This window comes from Misgurnus anguillicaudatus, unplaced genomic scaffold (assembly GCF_027580225.2).
Source record: "Misgurnus anguillicaudatus unplaced genomic scaffold, ASM2758022v2 HiC_scaffold_27, whole genome shotgun sequence".
Classification (NCBI taxonomy): domain Eukaryota; kingdom Metazoa; phylum Chordata; class Actinopteri; order Cypriniformes; family Cobitidae; genus Misgurnus; species Misgurnus anguillicaudatus.
Window position 1 is genome coordinate 1976433 of NW_027395277.1, and position 23387 is coordinate 1999819.

The 23387-nt window shown below is 36.8% G+C and overlaps 1 protein-coding gene across 2 annotated transcripts in view; it reads right to left on the bottom strand.

Annotated features, from left to right (window-relative positions):
- Positions 1 to 23387, bottom strand: part of LOC129434000 (serine/threonine-protein kinase BRSK2) — a 237953-nt gene that overhangs the window by 38697 nt on the left and 175869 nt on the right. For both annotated transcript variants that reach the window (XM_073864685.1, XM_073864684.1), the window contains exons 5-11: positions 21893 to 22009; positions 12311 to 12344; positions 10541 to 10609; positions 6954 to 7100; positions 3515 to 3546; positions 1043 to 1207; positions 46 to 143 (exon numbers count right to left, since the gene is read on the bottom strand). In XM_073864685.1, coding sequence (XP_073720786.1) covers positions 46 to 143; positions 1043 to 1207; positions 3515 to 3546; positions 6954 to 7100; positions 10541 to 10609; positions 12311 to 12344; positions 21893 to 22009 — 662 coding nt within the window. The remainder of the gene's footprint in view (positions 1 to 45; positions 144 to 1042; positions 1208 to 3514; positions 3547 to 6953; positions 7101 to 10540; positions 10610 to 12310; positions 12345 to 21892; positions 22010 to 23387) is intronic.

Here is a 23387-nt window from a genome sequence, read left to right on the forward strand (position 1 = left end):
CAGTTTTCATATCACCGATCTATGATCAAGAGGATTGTGTCATACCGATATCATTGCGTGGTGGGAGGTTCTGGTCCTCATGGCTTGGGTATCTCTCCTTACGATCCAACAGAAGAAAATAGATCATCTTCTCCTGATTTTCACTGATTAGAAATAAATGAAAAACATTTATGAAAACCTACGATATATGTAGCTAGAATTCCATCAGATACATGATAAATATCAGGAAATGATATTTAATAAAAGGTCGTTAATAAAAGCTTCTTTCTAAAGAAAACAAGACATTGGCCATTTTGGAGAGATTGGCATTTATTGCAAACATGACCTTTTTTTTAACTCATCCCCCATTTTTTGTGATTTTCACAAAAGTTTCACAAAATGCTTTCCAGGAAATTTTTATTTTAAAAATATACAAACATACAAATATATCAATAAACAAACAAACAAAACGAAAAAACTTTCATCCTATCTATATTTTTTCTTATAAACTCTTAAAAAATAAGAATAATAATAGCAAAAAGTTGAAATAATTGCATTTTTGTGAAGTAATTTTGTTAGAGATCAGATTCAGAGTTTAAAATTAGTAAATAATTTTTTGCTCCAGTTTTTTTATAAACTGGGTAAGTGCGCCATCTAATGGATAATCGTGGTATTACAGATTAACATAAAACCCCATCAGAAACACGTTTTTTATGCAAATGTAAAAATAACTTGCCAATGGCGGGAAAGAGTTAATAAATGCATAATCTGCATAAAAATATAAAAAATATTTTATTTATTAAATATATCTATTTACATTATCTTGCTGGTGAGTGTAACTGGACTACCTAAGAAAAACACATGATTATCATACAAAAACAACAGCGAAACCCCACCACCAACCCCAACGTCACAGGGGCAAAAGCATAACGTACAAAAATTTCCAAATGTGGTCATACGAGTTAATACGACCGCGTAAAATACATACGAAGATAGCATTGGTTGCATCTGCTACACCTTTAGATCAGGTGCAATGGTCTTAAAGCAGTTCTCAATCACTCACTCGTCTGACAGCAGATCCTTCATCAGTTTGTTCTTGTCACGGAAGCACCCTAGCGAGTGCATGCTATCCAGTACGTCTGGATCGATGTCATCCGCTGAGGGGACGCTGCGAATCGCCACTTTCCTGGGAACCGGCTGCTCGGGTTCCGGTTCGTTCTTGCCTCCTCTGAAGAGAGCAGAAGAATATTAGACGTGAAACGTTCCTGTGGAGAGACTAAAATTAACCTCTTAAGTTCAACAGTATTTCATGCATTCTGACTTATTAACACAGTTTAAGAGTTGTTTCCTCATGCTAAACAAATGCAAAGTGTCAAAAATGCAGTGGGATGTTACATAGCCAGGGTTTGTACAAGTTTCGGAAAACTTTTTTCGAATACGGGTCCACCAAATGATGTTTCAGGGGTACGCTATGCGGTAAGTAACTGTGTTATGTTAGAAATAAGCGCGTAAGTGCATATTAAATAAACAACATGAACATGTGGGTGATTCTCACGAAACCATTGAAACACCACGGCACTAATGATTTTAGCTTTAAAATGTGTTATATAGTAACATTAAAAAGCATCAGAATTAACACAATACTGTGTTCTACCTTGCACAATGTGTGATTTCAACATAAGAATTTATAATTGGAAATTTTATCTCATTTTCTGCTGAAATTCTCATTACCGCAATGTGTCCGGCTGTGTTTAAACATGCGTTATGTTGTAATTTAATCAAATTAACACAAAAATAAATGGATGTTTTGCTAGACTACTTTAGACGACAGAAAAAATATTTACTGAATATTTATGTATAATAATAATGAGGAAAAATTAGGAAAATGATGTGTCCATGCCTGATGTTCTCATCCTCCGCAACACTTTTTGAGAACAGTTTAAGCACACATACAGAATTTTAATAAAGTTTGATTTTGAGTGACCAAGCACATGGACCAGTTACTTCAAGATGGCTACCAGGTAAGATCATTTTTTTACAGTTAATTTGAAATATTGTCTTGTCAGAATGCTTACACGACATTTTGATTATCATTACCGCAACAGATGCTTATTAAATGTTAATTTAATTAATAGAAGCATAATACTTTGATTTTAAATGCATGTGCAGAATCTCCAAATTATGTTCTTTCAGGTTTGTCATGTCATTTTGAAAATATTTCAGTGTTGATGTTTTCTGACTGTTGCGGTAATGAGATTTTTTAGGACAAATTTTTTAAATTATGTTACAAAAAGTGTTAAATGATAAGTAAAAGTTTTTAAATTAATGTTCCCATTTACTCCAGACTTTGTTTTTCAATGTCTGGTGGGAAAAAAAGTAAATTTAAGCAATTTTTACATTTTCATGCTTGACATTTTTAAAACCAAGTTTTCGTGAGAATCACCCATGTAGTGAATCATAAGGTATCCAGTCAGTGTTGTATAAAGTGTTGACTGGTGACTCGCTCCTCCCGCAGCTCGTAACTCCTCCATCCAAATTTTTTCGTACGTTATCGAAAAGAATCGGGAAAGCTGATCTGTCTTTTATTAATCTGATAAAACTAAAGACTCTTTGAAGATATGAAGGATGCAATACTACTCTATACCCCAGATTAACATCAGATACGCAGAAACAGTGTACATCGTACAGTCTACATGCTCGTCGTACCCAAGTTTAAACGATACATGTCGCACTTTGTGATCTTATAGGATTGCAAAAATCCTGTAGTGTATCTCAGGCTTTAAAGAGACAGCGGTGCATATTTTTTTCTTTAAAGATCATCCAAAGAATCCGCATCAATGACAGTAAAAAGTGCAAAAGTATTTTTTGTGCTTCACTGTCTTTCTACATAAAATGAACATTATGTGAAACTATAATCTTGATATCTTTAATATTGACTGAGTCAAATATATTCAATGAGTGAAATCTAACTTTAATGCTTATTATTAGATTAGGAGACTTTAGCCCAGATTTCACGGGCAGGGTGATCTTAAATACGCATCCTCACAACCCTGCTCCTCGAATCTATTCCAAATATTTGTTGTTGCCATCTGTTATAAAACACGGTGCCGTATATAAGAGCAGCTAAAACATAAGTAGTCCTGTTAAAAGTGCTGGCACCGAACAGGAATCACAGCTGCCATGTCTTTGACCCAAGAGAGGCAGTGAGACAGAAGGGCATGGTACGATCATGTCACATCGACCTTCCCCTGCTGTCTGACTGCTCTCCCATTCTCTCTTGAGGAAGCCAGACGACAGTGTCGAAAGCATGAGAGCGGACAGCGAATCCCTGGCGGGCCTGGAGAAATTTGTCCTTGCCGCTGACACGTGGGATCTGTGCCATTTATCACACGCATACGCCGTCTGATTTTCTCTTTTTGTACGCGCACACACATTCGATCCTAGCGTGTCTGTCTCTGACGACCACCCTGTTTCTAGTCTATCTGTCACAAGTAGTGTATTCAGCCCCAGGGAATCATGGGAGTTCTGTACTTACATGTACCACGTGTGCTTCTGGATCAACTCCAACTGTAAGAGAAATTTTGAGCGTTAGATCACAAAAACTAGACTTTGAAACAGACAGGGTTTTTTTTTGGAAAAGACTGAATTGCTGGAAAGTTTAATGTATTAGAATGTGAAAGATATTCAGTTTTTTCTTAAAGACTCGGGTTGAAAGTAATGAAGAGATGTCCTTGAGATAGTTATAAATGATTCTTGTGACTATACATGCTTCGAACAAATCCCTGGAGGTCTTGGCAAACACAGCGATTACATTTTCTTTCTTCAAAAGCAGACGTATCAGGACCAGATCCGCACCGGATCTGTGCCGGACCTGCCGACGTCGGACCAGATTCGCACCGGATCCATTCCGGACTTGCCGACGTCGGCCCAGATCCAGTGTGGATCCGGCCCAGACTGGTCTGCTATACTGGAAACCTTTGTGTCTGGGCAAACTGGCTCGCCCGAATCTTTTACTTACGAAATGCAAAAAAGTTCTTTCAATTTTGTGTGCAGTGCACATCAGACAGACGTGGGCGGTCCCATCGGAGGCTTCTCATCCAAGTAGACGGTTCCTGGTCGGACTAAGCTAAAATGTGGACCACACTTTATGCCTACAGTCAAGACACGCTAGATTAATACTAGACTGGGCTCTTGTAAAAGAGGGGGCGAACTTGAAAGGTAATCTAGGCAGAGAGAACAATCATCCGTTTTAATCTGAAAGGCGATACATCACCGTGTGATGACAGATTACTGGGTGGGTAGAGATGAGAGGTGCAATGATATTCAATTATTTTTTGCATATGTACCCTTGAGGGGGTCATAACTGATGTCTTCCGTCGCTCTCGTTCATACGCGCACTTTGTGAATGTGACACACAGATATGTTTTGCATAATGCTAATATGCAAACAGAAATGTGCCCTTGGATAGTGACGGCACCTTTAATTCAAATAACTGGGTGTGTTTCAGTCAAGAGAAATTACTGATAATGAAATGACAGAGAGAATGTATATAAACAAATTTCTTGAGGAATTTATTCTCAGATACGTTTGGCAATTTGGCGAGTGATTAAACTCTATCAGTGATTTCTTTAGACGTATGTTGGTGTGTCCTTGAAATTAATTGCACCTTTTTAAAATGCCACAGCAATAAAATGCGACTAGACTAGACAAGGTAACCAGATGTATGGTGTGATCATAGGGAAATGGTCAGAATGGTTGCATTTTTGTAAAAGACTTTTGTAAGAGATCAGATTCAGAGCGATGATCAAAACATAGAATTTTAACTGGTTTTGGATCAGTGGATGCTTAAGTGTGTAACTCTTTCCCCGCCATTGACAAGTTATCTCGTCAATTAAGAGAAAAAATGGGGATGAAAAATGTGTTCCTGATAAGTTTTTATGGTAATCTGTAATACCCCGATTGTTTACTAGATGGCGCACTTACCCAATTTATAAAAAAACTGAAACAAAAAAGATTTACTCATTTTAAACTCTGTGTATGTTTTGATAATCATTCTGAAGCTGATCCCTAACAATTATAATTCCTTAACAAAAATGCAATTATTTCAGCTTTTTGCTAAAAAAAATATTAAAAAAATACCCATATCTAAGAGTTTATAAGCAGAGAAAAAAGGATAGGATGAAACATTTTCCCCCATTTTGTTTGTTTGTTTGTTTGTTTGAAAGCAGAGGGTTTGTTCTTTCATTTGATATATTTGTATGTTTATATATTTTTATAAGAAAATTTTCCTGGAAAGCATTTTGTGAGACTTTTGTGAAAATCACAAAAATGCTGGCGGGCAACTTTTCAAAAAATAGCTGGCGGGGAATGAGTTAAAGTTTATTCTTGTTGTTGATATTGTATACTTTTTTTATCTGTTCAGCACTTTGGTCGGTCTTCACCGTTTGGAAAGTTGTGCCGATAGCGCCTTCATGACAATAGTTGGCTGGTTTGCCCATTAATGTTTTAAATTATTATTATTATCATCATGGTTTCACATTAACATTCCCACATGACCTCCATTTTTGTGTGTTCACTTCCCACTGGGATTGGTTAAATCCAAGGTCGCATTTCTAGTATGGAAATACTTGATAATTAGTAAAAAACGGCCAACACTAATAGTCACTGTACTTAAATTCACGTCGTTACATATTACCTTCTTCCCCCAAACCCAAAAAACGCGGGAGCATTTTTAATGATTTTAATGCCTTCCAGAACATGTTCTTCTTTAAATATATAAACTTACAATACATCAAATGAAAGAAAAGACCCTCTGCTTTTAAACCAAAAAGTTTCATCCTATCTTCATTTGTACAACAAATAACATGATGATACAATACTTTTCTGCATTACTTTTGCATATTTAAAATATTCGCATTACATAAGAAAAATAGCTGGGGGTTGACACATTTTTGTAATTATGAAAAGTCTATGGGTAGCCAATCATTTAAGTTTGCATGCAGTTTTGCTGTCTTTATAACCTAACAGTTAAAATGTTTCTTTATAAAAAATATGGATATATATTTTAGGAAAGGGTTCCCTCGCTAAAGGTTTATCATATGTGGAGGTCCCTGGCATCAAAAATGTGAAAACCCTTACTGTGGGTTCACACCAGACGTGAGTTTAACGATTTGCATATTACATACAAAGTCAATGCAAAGACGCGATCAGACGCGTCCTCGCGTGGGGCAATGCGAATGACGGGATATTGGCGGCGCGTTTGCCATGAAAACACGCGCTATTCGCCTCAAACGGGTCTTCGCCCAAGTTGAAAATATTCAACTCGAGCGAAAAACTCGCATGGCACGAAGTTAAATCCAGTGAGTAATCTAGAGCGAGCAAATCGATGCAATTGCATGCTTCGCGTTTGGTGTAAACCCACAGTTAGAGTCAGACATACTACTAAACAATTATCATATGACCCTATGTGTTCATGGTTTGAATTCAATGCAAAGAATTCATGAAAGCCGTTTGATAAACTGAGAAATAGTAGATCCAGGAAGACTCTGATAATGAAGTTTATTCAATGGCAACAGCAGCGTTTTATTGGTTATTATGTGCATCTTCTGTGAAGAGAGAAAGGTCATGCTGATTGCAGATGTGTCTGGCTCGGCTGAGGTGATCTTCAAACACAAGAACCACGTTGCCTTTGAACTGTCCGACCGGGTTTACTATCTACACATCAAACTCACATTTCAAACATCTCTCTCTCTCTCTCTCTCTCTCTCTCTCTCAAATCCAAATTGAATCTGAGGTAAGGAAAGACTTTAAGACAAGACAGCAGACTAACACATTTTCAAGCTCACAGATAATTCTCTTAATGCTTATTGCTAACTGCTAGTAAGCATAATTTCAAGATACTTGACCCTAAAAATGAAAGTCCACACTTGAGAATGGTTGAAGGTGAAAGTTTACAGAAGGAAGGGAGAACTCACCGTTAACCGTTTGCCGGCATCTACCTCAATCATTCCTCGCAGAAGGTTCTGGCAGTCCGGCGGAATGAAATGAGGCATATGAAACACGCCCAGCTTCACTTTCTCTAACAAGTTTCGTAAATTATCGTCATCAAACGGCAGCGCTCCCTGAGAGAAACAGATGAAAGAGAGACAGACGCGTCATTCTGAGGAGCAATTCAGAGCAAATACGGGGCGCTGGATAAAATAGAGCAAATTAGTGAAGAAAAGAGATGAGAGACACTGTAAATAAGAAATAGAAAATCACGGGAGAATACGGTAAATGCACAAAGATTTTGTGTCAGTATAGATTCAGTCTGCAATATATTTATATATACATATAGATAAAGATATACACACACAGACAGAGAAACAGAGAGACAGACAGATCCTGTAGAGAGACAGATAGATAGGTGATAGACAAACAGACAGACAGACAGACAGACAGAGAGAGAGAGAGAGAGAGAGAGAGAGAGAGAGAGAGAGAGAGAGAGAGAGAGAGAGAGAGAGAGATAGAGAGAGAAACAGACAGACAGACAAACAAACAGACAGATCATGTAGATAGACAGATATGTAGGTGCTAGACATACAGACGGATAGACAGGCAGACAGACAGATAAACAATAGATAGACGGATAGACAGACACTATAGACAGATAAACAATAATTAGACGGATAGATAGGCAGGCAGACAGACAGACAGACACACACACACACACACACACACACACACACACACACTGTAGACAGGTAGACAATAAATAGACAGATAGACAGGCAGACAGACACTGTAGACAGATAGACAATAGATAGAAGGATAGACAGGCAGGCAGGCAGACAGACAGACACTACAGTTAGACAGACAGACACTGTAGACAGATAGACATTAGATAGACGATAGACAGGCAGACAGACACTACAGTTAAATAGACAGTTAGACAGACAGACAGACAGACAGACACTGTAGACAAATAGATGGTTAGACAGACAGACAGGCAGACAAACAGACACTACAGTTAGACAGACAGACACTGTAGACAGATAGACAATAGATAGACGATAGACATGCAGACAGACACTACAGTTAAATAGACAGTTAGACAGACAGACAGACAGACAGGCCCTGTAGACAAACAGATGGTTAGACAGACAGACAGGCAGACAAACAGACGCTACAGTTAGACAGACAGACACTGTAGACAGATAGACAATAGATAGACGATAGACAGGCAGACAGACACTACAGTTAAATAGACAGTTAGACAGACACACAGACAGACAGACACTGTAGACAAACAGATAGTTAGACAGACAGACAGACAAACAGACACTACAGTTAGACAGACAGACACTGTAGACAGATAGACAATAGATAGACGATAGACAGGCAGACAGACACTACAGTTAAATAGACAGTTAGACAGACAGACAGACAGACAGACAGACAGACAGACAGACAGACAGACAGACAGACACTGTAGACAAACAGATGGTTAGACAGACAGACAGGCAGATAAACAGACACTACAGTTAGACAGACAGACACTGTAGACAGATAGACGATAGATAGAAGATAGACAGGCAGACAGACAGACACTACAGTTAAATAGACAGTTAGACAGACAGACAAACAGACACTGTAGCCAAACAGATGGTTAGACAGACAGACAGGCAGACAAACAGACACTACAGTTAGACAGACAGACACTGTAGACAGATAGACAATAGATAGACGATAGACAGGCAGACAAACACTACAGTTAAATAGACAGTTAGACAGACAGACAGACAGACAGACAGACACTGTAGACAAATAGATGGTTAGACAGACAGGCAGGCAGACAAACAGACACTACAGTTAGACAGACAGACACTGTAGACAGATAAACAATAGATAGACAGGCAGACAGACAGACACTACAGTTAAATAGACAGTTAGACAGACAGACTGACAGACACTGTAGACAAATAGATGGTTAGACAGACAGAGTATATAGACAGAGTGGATATATAGAAGATAGATAGACATACAAACAGACAGGTAGAAAGATGCTGTGGATAGACAGGCAAGCCAGCCAGACAGACAGACAGACACTACAGTTGGATAGACAGTCAGAGAGACAAACAGACAGACAGACACTGTAGACACATAAAGGATAGATAGACAAATAGACAGAGTAGATAGATGGTTAGACATCCAGACAAACAGACGGTTAGACAGACAGACAGACAGACAGACAGACAGACAGACAGACAGAGTAGATGGATAGATAGAAGATAGATAGACAGTTAAACAGACAGACAGGTAAAAAGATCCTGTGGATAGACAGGCAGGCAGACAGACACTTGATAGATAGATAGATAGATAGATAGATAGATAGATAGATAGATAGATAGATAGATAGATAGATAGATAGATAGATAGATAGATAGATAGATAGATAGATAGATAGATGCTGACAGACAGACAAACAGACAGACAGACAGACATGCACTATGGATAGATATAATGATAGATAAACGGTTAGATAGACAGAAATTTATAGCAGAACTTGAAATAAAAAACATAGAAGAGGAAAAGAAAAACCAGGTGAACATTTTGGAGATAATAAATGTGATGTTGGACAAAGGAAAAGAGCAGACATAAGGAGCCAAGAAGAGAACAAAATAGGATGCAGTGGGACAAAACAAAATGAGACGAAAAGAAACCTAATAAGACGTAGTTTTGGAGAGTTGTCCTGGTTTTATATGTCTTGTGATGAGTAGATCTTTTATCTTCAGAATATCTACATGCTGACAGTAGCCAGAAAAAAAATAATTTCTGAAGAAATTACTCAATTTCTGTAATGTCAAAAACAATCCAGTTCAGGATTAGAAATCCCAGCCAGGCTCTACGTAAGGAGATAAAACCTCTCTCAGATTCAAGGGTCTGAATTTTATGCTCGAAATTGAACAAGTGCATTTCAAATGAGCTGAAACTCACGGGGATATCACCGCTGTTCAGACGCTCAGCTAAAACATTTCAAATAAAAAGGCTAATAATGAAAGTCCAGAGGTGTTTCCCATACCTTCTTAAAATTTTATTGTCTTTGGGACTTGGAAGCATCAATTCCCTGCCTTTGTATTTTATATGGCAGTGAATTAAATAATTTCTGACAGAAAAAGCAAAGGGTCTTCTGATAATATTCTGAAAATATTCCTTTAATATCCAGCACATCTTAAAAAATTAGGAATGTAATAAAATATCTTGATGTTATAAAATGCATTCGTCTCCCTAACCAATTAGAAATGATCTGATCTGTACATTAACTTCCCCCAAAACAACCTACCTTTTTGTTGATTTTTGAAGGTTTGCATCTGGCTTCAGAATATTCTGAATGGCTTTTTTTTGCATTTGACAGTCACCATCCATTATCAGTGTACATAATAGAGCCGCTCGCACATTTAGCAAAATGTCTCATTTTGTGTTAAAAGTAAAAAGTCACACAGGTTTGTAATAACACAAGGGTCTGTAATGATGACCGTGTTCATTTTAGGGTGAAGTGGAGTCTGACTCTCATATGACTCACCACTAACAGAGCAAACAGAATGACCCCACAGCTCCAAACGTCTGCTTTCCTTCCATCATACTTCTCACCCTATCAGACACCAAGAGAAAAGGTCAAATCACAAACAAACTCAAAGCCGTTCTGAGACGAAGGATTCATGCTTTATAGTTGAAACAGAAAGGTTGTTTACAACCCCAAAACAGAAAAAGTTGGAACACTGTAGAAATTGTGAGTAAAAAAGTAATGGAATAATTTACAAATCTCATAAACTTATATTTTATTCACAGTAGAATATAGATAACATATCAAATGTTGAAAGTAAGATATTTTGAAATGTCATGCCAAATATTGGCTCATTTTGGATTTCATGAGAGCTACACATTCCAAAAAAAGTTGGGACAGGTAGCAATAAGAGGCCAGAAAAGTTAAATGTACATATAAGGAACAGCTGGAGGAGGACCAATGTTTAGGAATAGGAATGTTGTCCCATTCTTGTATAAAACAGGCTTCTAGTTCCTCAACTGTCTTAGGTCTTCTTTGTCACATCTTCCTCTTTATGATGCACCAAATGTTTTCTTTGGGTGAAAGATCTGGACTGCAGGCTGGCCATTTCAGTACTCAGATCCTTCTTCTATTCAGTCTTGATGTTGTAATTGATGCAGTATGTGGTCTGGCATTGTCATGTTGGAAAATGCAAGGTTTTCCCTGAAAGAGACGACGTCTGAATGGGATCATATGTATCTAGAACTTGGATAAAGCTTTCAGCATTGATGCTGCCTTTCCAGATGTGTAAGCTGCCCATGACACACACATTCATACAGCCCCAAACCATCAGAGATGCAGGCTTCTGAACTGAGCGATAATAACAACTTGGGTTGTCATTGTCCTCTTAAGTCCGGATGAAATGGCATCCCAGTTTTTCAAAAAGAACTTCAAATTTTGATTCGTTGGACCACAGAACAGTTTTCCACTTTGCCAAAGTCCATTTTAAATGAGCGTTGCCCAGGGAAAACGCCTGTGCTTCTGGATCATGTTTAGATATGGCTTCTTTTTTGACCTATAGAGTTTTAGCTGGCAACAGTGAATGACACGGTGGATTGTGTTCACTGACAATGTTTTCTGGAAGTATTCCTGAGCCCATGTTGTGATTTCCATTACAGTAGCATTCCTGTATGTGATGCAGTGCTGTCTTAGGGCCCGAAGATCACGGGCATCCGGTATGGTTTTCCGGTCTTGACCCTTACGCACAGAGATTGTTCCAGATTCTCTGAATCTTTGAATGATATTATGCACTGTAGATGATGATAACTTCAATCTCATTGCAATTTTTCTCTGAGAAACTCAGAAAACTATTTTTCGCTGCAGCATTGGGGTAACTGGTGATTCTCTGCCCATCTTGACTTCTGACAGACACTGCCACTCTGAGAGGCTCTTTTTATACCCAATCATGTTGCCAATTGACCTAATAAGTTGCAAATTGGTCTTTCAACTGTTCCTTATATGTACATTTAAATTTTCTGGCCTCTTATTGCTACCTGTCCCAACTTTTTTTGGAATGTGTAGCTCTCATGAAATCCAAAATGAGCCAATATTTGGCATGTCATTTCAAAATGTCTCACTTTCTACATTTGATATGTTATCTATATTCTACTGTGAATAAAATATAAGTTTATGAGATTTGTAAATTATTCCATTCCTTTTTTACTCACAATTTCTACAGTGTCCCAACTTTTTCTGTTTTGGGGTTGTATTATTATTATTATTATTTACTGACAGTGAAGTAAAACTTACTCTGATGACTTCAGGACAAGCGTAATGAGGAGACCTGTAAAAAAAATCCAAGAATCATAATTTTACCCTCATTTCAATATAAATTGTAAATTTTAGTGGTGAGATTGCGAACTGCAACCAACAGCTCAGTCCACCCTTCAACCCCTCCTTTTCGAAACGCATAGACAAGCTACGGTAGCCATAGATATACATAATAAAGGCTAGATGTCTTACAGCATAGTCTCTAACGTCATCACCGGCGGCCATCTTGTCACAGGCAAGCTTTCTGGCGGGCTCTGTGGGGTAAAGGGCTGCATTGGGTTGGGACTTCCTAGGACCCAACGGAAATCTCGCGGAAGCGGGCAGTTTCACCCTTGGTGCGGGCGGCAGTGGGCGGTCAGAAAATCGTGTGTATCATGCAGTCTACATTTGAAAACTGAGGTGCCCCTAGTTGTGGTTTTGTTTTAACGGTTAATGTTACAAAACGCTAATAAAAAATGATGCCATTTTAATAGAGCGAAGTCTGAGTCAAATCCTTAGTTTCAAGGTGGTCGCTGTGGTACCTGATGTAAGGTGAGTGATCTGCACGAACACAAATACTCTTATCTCGCAAAAAATCTTGACAGATTTACAAATGGTTTGGTTTCTTACAAACATTATTAATGTGGCTATAATTCTGGTTGCTTGAACATGTTTCATGACATTATTCATATGTATGCAACAGGGAGGCTCCGATCGATCGGTCGCCGATCGGTATCGACCGATAATGGCAAAAAATGACTTGATCTGTACTCGCTAAATTTGCCGATCTCGTAAACCGATCTTTTTGTTTACTTTTGTCATCATAGGGATCCTGAATGCAGCTGCAATTAGAGATAATTTTTTACGTATACGAGAATAAAATGTTACCATTGAGCGAGCTGACTGTGACAAGATGGCCGCCAGGTGCAGACGTCGACCTCCATTGGCCCGCAGCGCAGACAAGACATCTAGCCTTATTAGGTATATCTATGACAGTAGCTGCCACAAGACAAACATGCAGACGTGGCAAAAACCTCTACTTAAAAGAAATCCACTTTTTTGGACGAAATCACTTAAGATGTAACTAGAAACATTGCTAATTATGAAAGTCAGAATTCATAATGTAAAAATGAAGAAACTGAAGCACACATTAGGGGGCGCTGTGATGCATGTGGCTGCCACAATTGTGTTGTATTCAGGTCCACATACTCATAAGGGACACAAGTTTAAATGCAATTCACGGTTGTTTCACATTCGTCTTCCAAGCACTTTGAGGACGTTGCTGAAAAATCGTAGTGCCGTTTAATGTATTCTGCTGACAAAGTTGTATTTCTGAATGGCTTGATGTGGGGATTAAGCTAATTTGAAGAGAAAGTATTTGATGTACATATTATATGTGCCAAAAGCATTCTGTTAATATCATCATCTCATTTTTGACCGAGGTGGCTTTAGCATCTGCGCCAAAGCAATGCAGATTGATACAATCCTTAAAGGTGCAGTGTGTAGATTTTAGCGGCATCTAGCAGTGAGATTGTGAATTGCAACCAACGGCTCTGTCCACCGTTTACCGAAACGGATAGAGAAGCTACGATAGCCACCACATGACAAAAATATTAACAAAGCACGCTCTGTAGAGCAGTTTGTCTGTTTAGGGCTACTGTAGAAACATGGCAGCACAAAATGGCGACTGACCATGTAAAGGGACCCGCAGTGTATGTAGATAAAAATATCTCATTCTAAGGTAATAACAAATACAGTTCATTATGTAAGGTCTTTATACACCACTGATAATATAGTTATGTAGATTATAATGCATTTCTGTCATTAGATCTTTCTAAAATTTACACACTGCACCTTTAACAGAAACGCAAAAGTACTGTGAATTTTCTCATTTGCTGAAAAACCATGAACTGTCTTACTGTTTGTTTAGAATAATTAATATCCAGATTTGGTTGGAGGCACACTGAAATCCTAAAAATGATCCTAAAAAGATAACATCAACTAGCATAACAAAAATGTGACAGAACTTCTTGTTTCATCAGCTGTCGCACAATCTCCATTAATCTTCTTGGCAAATCCTATTTCACAACACCACAGAGCATTAGTGCATAACCCTCACCAAACCAAACAACACAAGTGTGAATGTGTTTTTCTTTAGAGATAAACAGACACTTTTAGTAGCTCTACATCATATTATTGGGAGATTTCCTCAGTGAGCTGTCAACATTTCCCATGATCCCTCAAATACCTTTGCAAGCATGTGCCTATTTGCAAAAGATTTCTCTTATTATAATAACATATTCAGCTTAAAGTTCTCCAACTGCATACAAAAATACTACAAATGTCAACCGGAAAGCGCTGAATGAGGGAAAATCTGAAGAGGCAGAAGTGAATTATCTTCGATGACAGCTACGAACATATGAGCGAAAAAGAGTTGAAACCCATTAAAGTAGCCATTTAAACTAATATTTATAGTTGCTAAACTCCAGAATATCTTGCAGACGTCCCACTGTGGTAAATATTACGTTTTTATTGTTGTTTAAAAATCTATGTGGTGTTTTTAACTCTTTCCCCGCCATTGACAAGTTAACTCGTCAATTAAGAGAAAACGCTTTCTTGCCAATAACGAGTTTTTCCGGCAATCCGTATTTCCGCTCTTACCCAGTGTTGGGTAAGTTACTCAAAAAAAGTAATTAATTACTAGTTACTAATTACATCTTCAATAATGTAATTAGATTACTTTACAAATTACTCTCTCCAAAAAGTATTTAATTACTTATTACTAATTAATTTCTAAATCCTATTTAGTACATGATGCAAGGAGAGGCTTGAAATGGCTAGAATAAATAATATATAAAAGTACATGAATTATTCTGGTCCCACTTTAGGGTTCAATTCTCTCCATTGACTACTTTTGACTCAATATACTCCAACTACTGCTTATTAATACTAAAGAAGTTGTTAATTTTAAGTATTGGTAGAAATGGGGAGGGTTAAGGACATAGAATAAGGTTTTGCAGAATCAGGCATTAATATGTGCTATTAAGTATTAATAAACAGTCAGCATCTCATTAATATTAATGCTAATAATATTACCAGTTAATAGTGAGAATTGTAAACTTAAACCATATTAAATCCACTATTGTATTATAGTATTTAATTGTTTTAGAGTCCATACACAGTATTTAGTTACATCAGAAGTAACTGTAATTAGATTACAAGAAGAATAAGAGTAATCCCTTACTTTACTTTTTCAAGGGAAAAGTAATTTAATTACAGTAACAAATTACTTAGTAACTAGTTACATCCAACACTGCTCTTACCCAACTTATAAAACCCGGAAGCAACCCCTAAGGGCAAACAGTTCAAATCCGTGTATGTTTTGAGGGTCGCTCTGAATCTGATCTCTATCAAAAGTCCAAAACGCAATTTTCTCTATTTTTGTTCAAAATTTGGTATTTTTGAAGAAACCTACCCAAATTTGAAAGGTGATAAAAAGAGAACAAATAAAGGTTGGATGAAACTTTTTTTGTTTGAAAGCAGAGCATTTGTTCGTTCATTTGATATATTGTATGTTTATATATTTAAAGAAGAAAATTTTCTGGAAGGCCTTAAACTTAAATCATACAAAATGCTGGCGCTGGCAACTTTTGTTTTTAAAACGGTGATGGGGAAAGAGTTAATATGACAAACCATGTGCATCTCTATTGTCACACACACGTAACCAATCACATTTGAACGCACACGTGCTGAACTCCCGTGCAGTGTGTAATGGTTTAACCCGCTGGCGCTGACATCAGCGATAAAAACAATTAGTGCTGCAAACGCTCAGTTAACGTAGTATGCATTGTGAAACCGAACTTCGCAGTTATGTGTCTGAAACTACCGAAATTAGCATCAATTTACATGTACGAAAGAGTGGAGGCAGGGTCTAATTTGCATATTTATATCTATGGCCCGAGCTCTGCGATTGAGTTGGGGCGGATACAAATTTGCATATTCATAAGTCGATGTATAATAAATGAGGTAATTACATTCATGCAGTTTTAAAGCACGTAGAAATTACTGTCACAGAATAAACGTTTACGTTTTATGATGCTCAAAGTTTGTTAACTGGTTAATTTATGGATTTCAACAACAAGATACCTTTAAGAAAAGCTTTAAACACATACAGCTCAACCTTTGGCTGTGATTCGAAAGGCATAACAATCGCAATGCACACTTAATCAGGTGCGTTAAATCTGGGAGATTAAAGCAAATCGGACGTAATAAGGGCATGAAGTGTTTCCATTGTTTATGTTGATGAGGAAGGCAAATGACAGAAAACTACACCACTAACGGATGAGGTTTTTGAGGAACCCTGCGGTGCAGAACATTCATTTACTTTGCTAAAGCTCATTTCCTCCCTCATTCTGCATGAGATGACAACCAACGACATGCAGATATTAGACGCCTCAACTGATGTGGGTTTGCAAACGATTAGACATCCGAGTTTAGGCATCTCTTTTTGGTGCAATGAGTAATAATCATTAGGCCAAAATGGTGTTTTGTTAACAGAGATGCAATAAGAAGACCATTTCCATATTGCTTTATCTGTACAGATTAGTCAAAGTCATCTGAAGTGAGATTATCAAATGAAGGTCATTACACAAATCAGTCAAAACCCTTCATTTCTGAAAGTATTTGCACAAATTTTAATTTGAATGTCGTGAGCTAAATCACACATTACACAAAAAGGTCAAAGAAACGTCTACCTGACAGATAAGTAATGGTCATGTCATAGATTAATGCGTTTCATTAAAACCATCATATGTTTCAATGAATCTCTATGAGTCGTCCGATCATTCATGGCTACCGGATAAGGAATTTATAAATATTTTATATAGATATTGTCAGGCCGGGTTTATAATAGTATTTTGATTAGCCATCATTAGATTGAATAGATTTAAATGATTATTATTATTAGTGTCTGAATGTCTCCAATAAGCCAAAAGATTAGATTTTTTTCTTTGCTCAAGCACTTACAAAGAGCAAGTTATAGCAATTAAAATATTTTATAATGTAAAAAAAACTTCACCAAAAATCAGTCCATGACCGTAGGAACCCTGAATCAAGGTTATTAATGATAATTTTTGAGACATTGCGGCCATAGACTCTTTTTGGTTCGATTGCATGGTCCGAACCCAAATTGTATTGCTCCAGCTTCCTCCTTCTCTCGCAGGTCTCTTGTTCACATTATATTATTTGGGTTTGAACTACGGGTACACTTGCGTCATCCAGCTGTAGTCCTGTACCAATGTTGCAAGCAAAAATTGACAAATCATGGATACTGTAGTAAAACTATTGTTTGCAAATGGTAATCAGTACGCTGAAAAAACATGATTAATTTTCGTAAGGGATGAAAACTAGAGGTGCACCGATAAATGCTGATATACATTAATAATATGTGGCCGATAAGAATTCTGAATCGCACAGCCGATACTATTCACAGCTATTTCATGCATTACAGCTTTTGATCAGTAAGTCCTTATCGATCTGAAGTCACTGTTAGTTTAAATCGTTTATAACATGCATTTGAAAAAGGAACACTCGTCAAACATAATCATTATACATATTCTTTATTATCATGAAAATACCTGAAAATGTTTGAAAAACAGCAATATAAATATATCCTTAAGCCATTTCCTGGAGCTGCGTCTGCGTGTCGTAGCTGGGTGTGTCCGGTTCTTCGTCTGCAGCGCATATTGAGTTTCTGCACGAGAGCGCCCTCTGGCTTTTGGATTTAGTGGCATTTCACCGTAATTCATTGAGAAGCATAGCAAGCATCATCGGCCAATATATCGGTGCACCGCTAATGAAAACATCAAATTTATTATGGCTCTTGTTTTAAATGCTTCTTAACATTTCATATTAAATTTATTAAATAAAGTATCTATGAATGAGAAGGCACCAAAAATGGACAAACCATGGATACTGTAGTAAAACCATTGTCTGGTCAATTGTAATTAGTACGCCAAAAACATACATTTTCGTAAGTGATGAAAGCATAACATTTTATAATGATTTCATTTTTAAAAAACGCTTCTTAACCGTTCATATTAAATTTATTAAATAAAATTAAATAGTATCTATGAATGAGAATATATTTATATTAATACATTTAATATAAAATGTAAAGAAGCGTTTAAAACATGCTAAAAAACATGGATAATTTTCAGAAGGGATTAAAGCATAACATTTGTTACGGTTTATTGTATTAAACGCTTCTTAACATTTTATATTAAATTTATTAAATACATTTAAATAGCATCGGCTATAAATGAGAAAGTGCCGTGCCAAAAATGGACACACCATTGATACTGTAGGTAAAGGTAAAATTACAAAAAACATGGTTAATTTTCGTAAGTGATGAAAGCATAAAATTTTATAACGATTTAATTGTTTAAAAACGCTTCTTATTGCTTTATATTACATTTATTAAAATAAAATTAAATAGTATCTATGAATGAGAAGGTGCCAAAAATAGACAAACCATATCCATGGTTTGTCAATTTTTTGCGCCTTCTCATTCAAAGCCGATGCTATTTTTTTTTTATAAATTTAATATAAAATGTTAAGAAGCGTTTAAAACATGCCAAAAAACATGGAAAATCATCAGAGGGGATTAAAGCATAACATTTGTTATGGTTTATTGTATTAAACGCTTCTTAACATTTTATATTAAATTTATTAAATAAAATTAAATAGTATCTATGAATGAGAATAAATTTATATTAACAAATTTATTATAAAACGGCTCGTTCTGGTTCTTCATTCTGAATGGTTGAAACGCGTTCTAAGCCGTGATAAAATACCCCGGTAACCCCACGGTTCAGACCGCATCACAAGTATCACTGCGCCACTGTTGCTGCGTACTGATTTATGAAAATAAACACCACAGTCTTTAATCATTTTTTTAATTTTTCTACCTTTGCACAATTATGGCGATATCCAGATAAATGTCAATAAATAAAACATTTCGTCAATAAAGAGAAAACGTTCTCTGAAGTTTTTTTTTGTCTTATTGATATTTCCGCTATTATCCACAAGATGGCAATCTTATCCAACTTAAACACTGACGCATTCACTCGACACAACAGCGTTGTAGTGGATTTAGCGTGTGTTTTGATCAGGCTCTGAATCTGATCTCTTACAAAGTTCTTCACAAAAATGGAATTATCTCCGTATTTAGCTGAAAATTTAAGAGGTGATAACTGATAAGACAACAAATGAAGGTAGGATGAAACGTTTTTTGAAGTTGTTGGAAAGCGGATGGACTGTTCTTTCATTTGATATTTTATGTTTATTTTAAAGAAGATAATTTTTCTGTAAGGCATTCAACTAAAACTGGGTGGCAACTTAAAAAACCGCTGACGGGGAAAGAGGTAAGCATTCTTCCAAGCATATTTGATCATCACTTCAACAGTTGCACGATATAAATGTTAATGTATAAATTAGATGAATGTTGATTTATAAAATAAACACCACAGTCTTTAATCATATTTTCATTGTGCCTTTGCTGCTTGTCTCTGTTGTTTGTGAACTGCGCTCTGTTTCAGTCACACTTGATTCTGAGGAACTACTTTGTTTGGCGGAAGAGTAATATTTATACTAATAGAATTACAACTTATTTGTGTTTTATTTTATAAAATCCCGCTAACGTTATGCATATGAAGTAACCGTTTTATAAACGCAATAAACCCCTCGAAGCGTTGGGTTACCAGTGCATTTTATAACAGCTAAGGGGGTTTAGGCACTCCGCTTCGCGTCGTGCCTAACAACGCCCCTTAGCTGTTATAAAATGCACTGGTAACCCACTGCTTCTTGGGGTTTATTGCTTTAATATAAACTGTAAAGAAGCGTTTAAAACATGCTAGAAACATGGTTCATTTTCAGAAGGGATTAAAGCATAACATTTGTTACGGTTTATTGTATTAAACGCTTCTTAACATTTTATATTAAATTTATTAAATACATTTAAATAGCATCGGCTATAAATGAGAAAATGCTGTGCCAAAAATGGACACACCATTGATACTGTAGGTAAAGGTAAAATTACAAAAAACATGGTTAATTTTCGTAACTGATGAAATCATAAAATTTTATAACGATTTAATTGTTTAAAAACGCTTCTTATTGCTTTATATAACATTTATTAAAATAAAATTAAATAGTATCTATGAATAAGAAGGTGCCAAAAATAGACAAACCATATCCATGGTTTGTCAATTTTTTGCGCCTTCTCATTCATAGTCGATGCTATTTTTTTTAATAAATTTAATATAAAATGTTAAAAAGCGTTTAAAACATGCCAAAAAACATGGAAAATCATCAGAGGGGATTAAAGCATAACATTTGTTATGGTTTATTGTATTAAACGCTTCTTAACATTTTATATTAAATTTATTAAATAAAATTAAATAGCATCGGCTATGAATGAGAAAGTGCCAAAAATGGACAAACCATAGATACTAGTAAAACCATTGTTTTGTCTATGGTAAAATGCCCAAAAAACATGGTTAATTTTTGTAAGGGATGAAAGCATTACATTTATTATGGCTGACCGTTTTAAACATTTCTTAATGTTTCATATTAAATTTATTAAATAAAATTAAATAGAATCTGCTATGAATGAAAAGGTCCAAAAATGGACAGAGGTGTTTGCATCATCATTGTTCTTCATTTCACCTTTGTTAACATATCAGTAACTACTATCATAAACAGTGTTGGGGGTAACACATTACAAGTAACGCGCATTACGTAATAATATTACTTTTCTGAAGTAACGAGTAAAGTAACGCATTACTTTATAAATGTACACATTAATATTTGAGTTACTTTAAAAAAAGTAATATGAGTTCGTTTTCAGTTTAATTAATTCAATTTAAAAATAAAATAATGTACTAAATTTAACATGTTAACATAGAATTACGCATTCTGTGCGCCTGAGCGGGAACAGTTTGAGTCAGAAACGGAGATGGCAGGCCAGTGCTTGACATTTTTGCGATCATAAAAAACACCTGTAGGGCCTGAAAGAGATCAGGCCTCAGCCAAGTAAAAAAGTAACGCAAAAGTAACTCAAAAGTAACGTAAGCATTACTTTCCATGAAAAGTAACTAAGTAACGCAATTAGTTATTTTTTGGGGGGAGTAACTTAATATTGTAATGCATTACTTTTAAAAGTAACTTTCCCCAACACTGATCATAAACACAAACAAATCCAAATAGAGTATTTAATGCGCAAAGAGGTTGGCCAATCAGATCACAATCTTAATGTACAGTGACAAAAACAGCCAATTTAAACCTAAGAGTAAGGAAAAGAGTGCAAAATAGTCACGACAAACAAAACGGCTACCATTTCCATGCAAGAAACCTTTGACCGCCATTAGAAATATTCACCTCTAAAATGACTATGTGGTTTAGTAATTATTGCCATTTTACAGAAATTACTGTCCTTTTTTAGTGCAAATCAAGACAGGTTTAGCTGAAATCATGCGACCTGAAGGCAGTGGTTGTCCTCATTACTGGTGTTGTTTTACTCACCCACAGCTGGTCTCCAGCAGACTGTCGCCCACCTGCAGGGACGCCATGCCGAAATCTGCTACCCTAATGTTGTTCTTCTCGTCCAGCAACAGGTTTTCTGGCTTCAGATCCCTGTGACTGTATGTGAGATAAATACACAAACACATTAAAATGAAACTTCACACTTACTGTAACAAAATACAGTCAAGTTTTTTCAGTACGGTTCTCCTTGCAATAGTCTGCACAAATATCAATGCACATGTGAGCCTATAAACAATGGTGAAAAAAGATATTCAGTCTTCTCCGTCTCATCTATTCTTCTTTTTCAGAGCCTTCAGTTCGCAAAATCCAGTGGGAGGAGATGACAGATGCCCACCGTGCCGGAGTGCGATGTTAAGCACCAACCCACCTGACCAGGGGCCGACACAAGCCAGCCTTTTACATCGTACCACATCAAGATTCATTTAAAACTTTCAGTCAATTAATTTCGCATCCCACTTTCATTGTTCGACAACAAACAACAAACAAAGCAGCTTAAAGCAGTCTTTTGTATCCTATTGGGGGAACAACCACATTGGGAATTTCATGCAACTGAGCTGAACTTCACAATGTCGGCTAGCGGAGTATGTAGAAATCTTTGTAGACTTTTTGACGCATGTAATTTAAAACATGCTACAAATCTGTCACGCATCTAACTAGTTGTGTTAAATTCCTTATAAAAATTAACTACAGTAAGAACCAAAACCATAATTAAATCATGGATAGTGTAGTAAAACCATTGTTTTGCCAAAGGTAATCAGTATGCCAAAAAAAACATGGTTCATTTATAATGGCCTATTGTTTTAAACCCTTAGCGCTTCATATTAAATTCGAAGAGAAAGGGGGCGTGCACACCAAAGCTTTTACGCCGGCGGCCGGCGTATGTTTTAAATTTTTTCCAATCGAAGCGCGGTGTTAAAAAAAAAACAGCAGCTGACATTTTTTCCGCACTGATAGCCGGCGGTCTCTTTTCCGCATTCAGCACTGAGCACCGAGAGTTGAAAAATATTCAACTTTGGGTGAAAAGCTCAGCTCGTCGATGTCAGTTCTCACACGGCCGTCCAATCACAGTGTAGGAGGGGCGGGACAAACAACGCAACAACCAACCGCCGCATCCTTCAGCGACTGATAAACCAAGCAGAAGTATCACAGCAACCAAAGCGCTCAAAAAGCTGGCGTTCGACTGATATAAAGCTGGCGGTTGGCATCCGGCAGGCATTTCTGCCGCATTTAAAATACGTCATTGAAGTCTGGAACTTAAGACTTAGAGATTTGGGAGTTGGACCAAAAAGATGCCAATTAGCAACCCCCTAGCAACCACCTAGAAATTCCCTAAGCAACAACCAAGAAGACTCTGATGATCAGTTTGACGCTTGGGGGAGCATCCGTTAACCTCTCACCCTCATAGCATCAACCACGCCCAATATTTTACATCACTACATGAAGGTAAAGTCAGTGGTCAAAGATTATGGGGTTG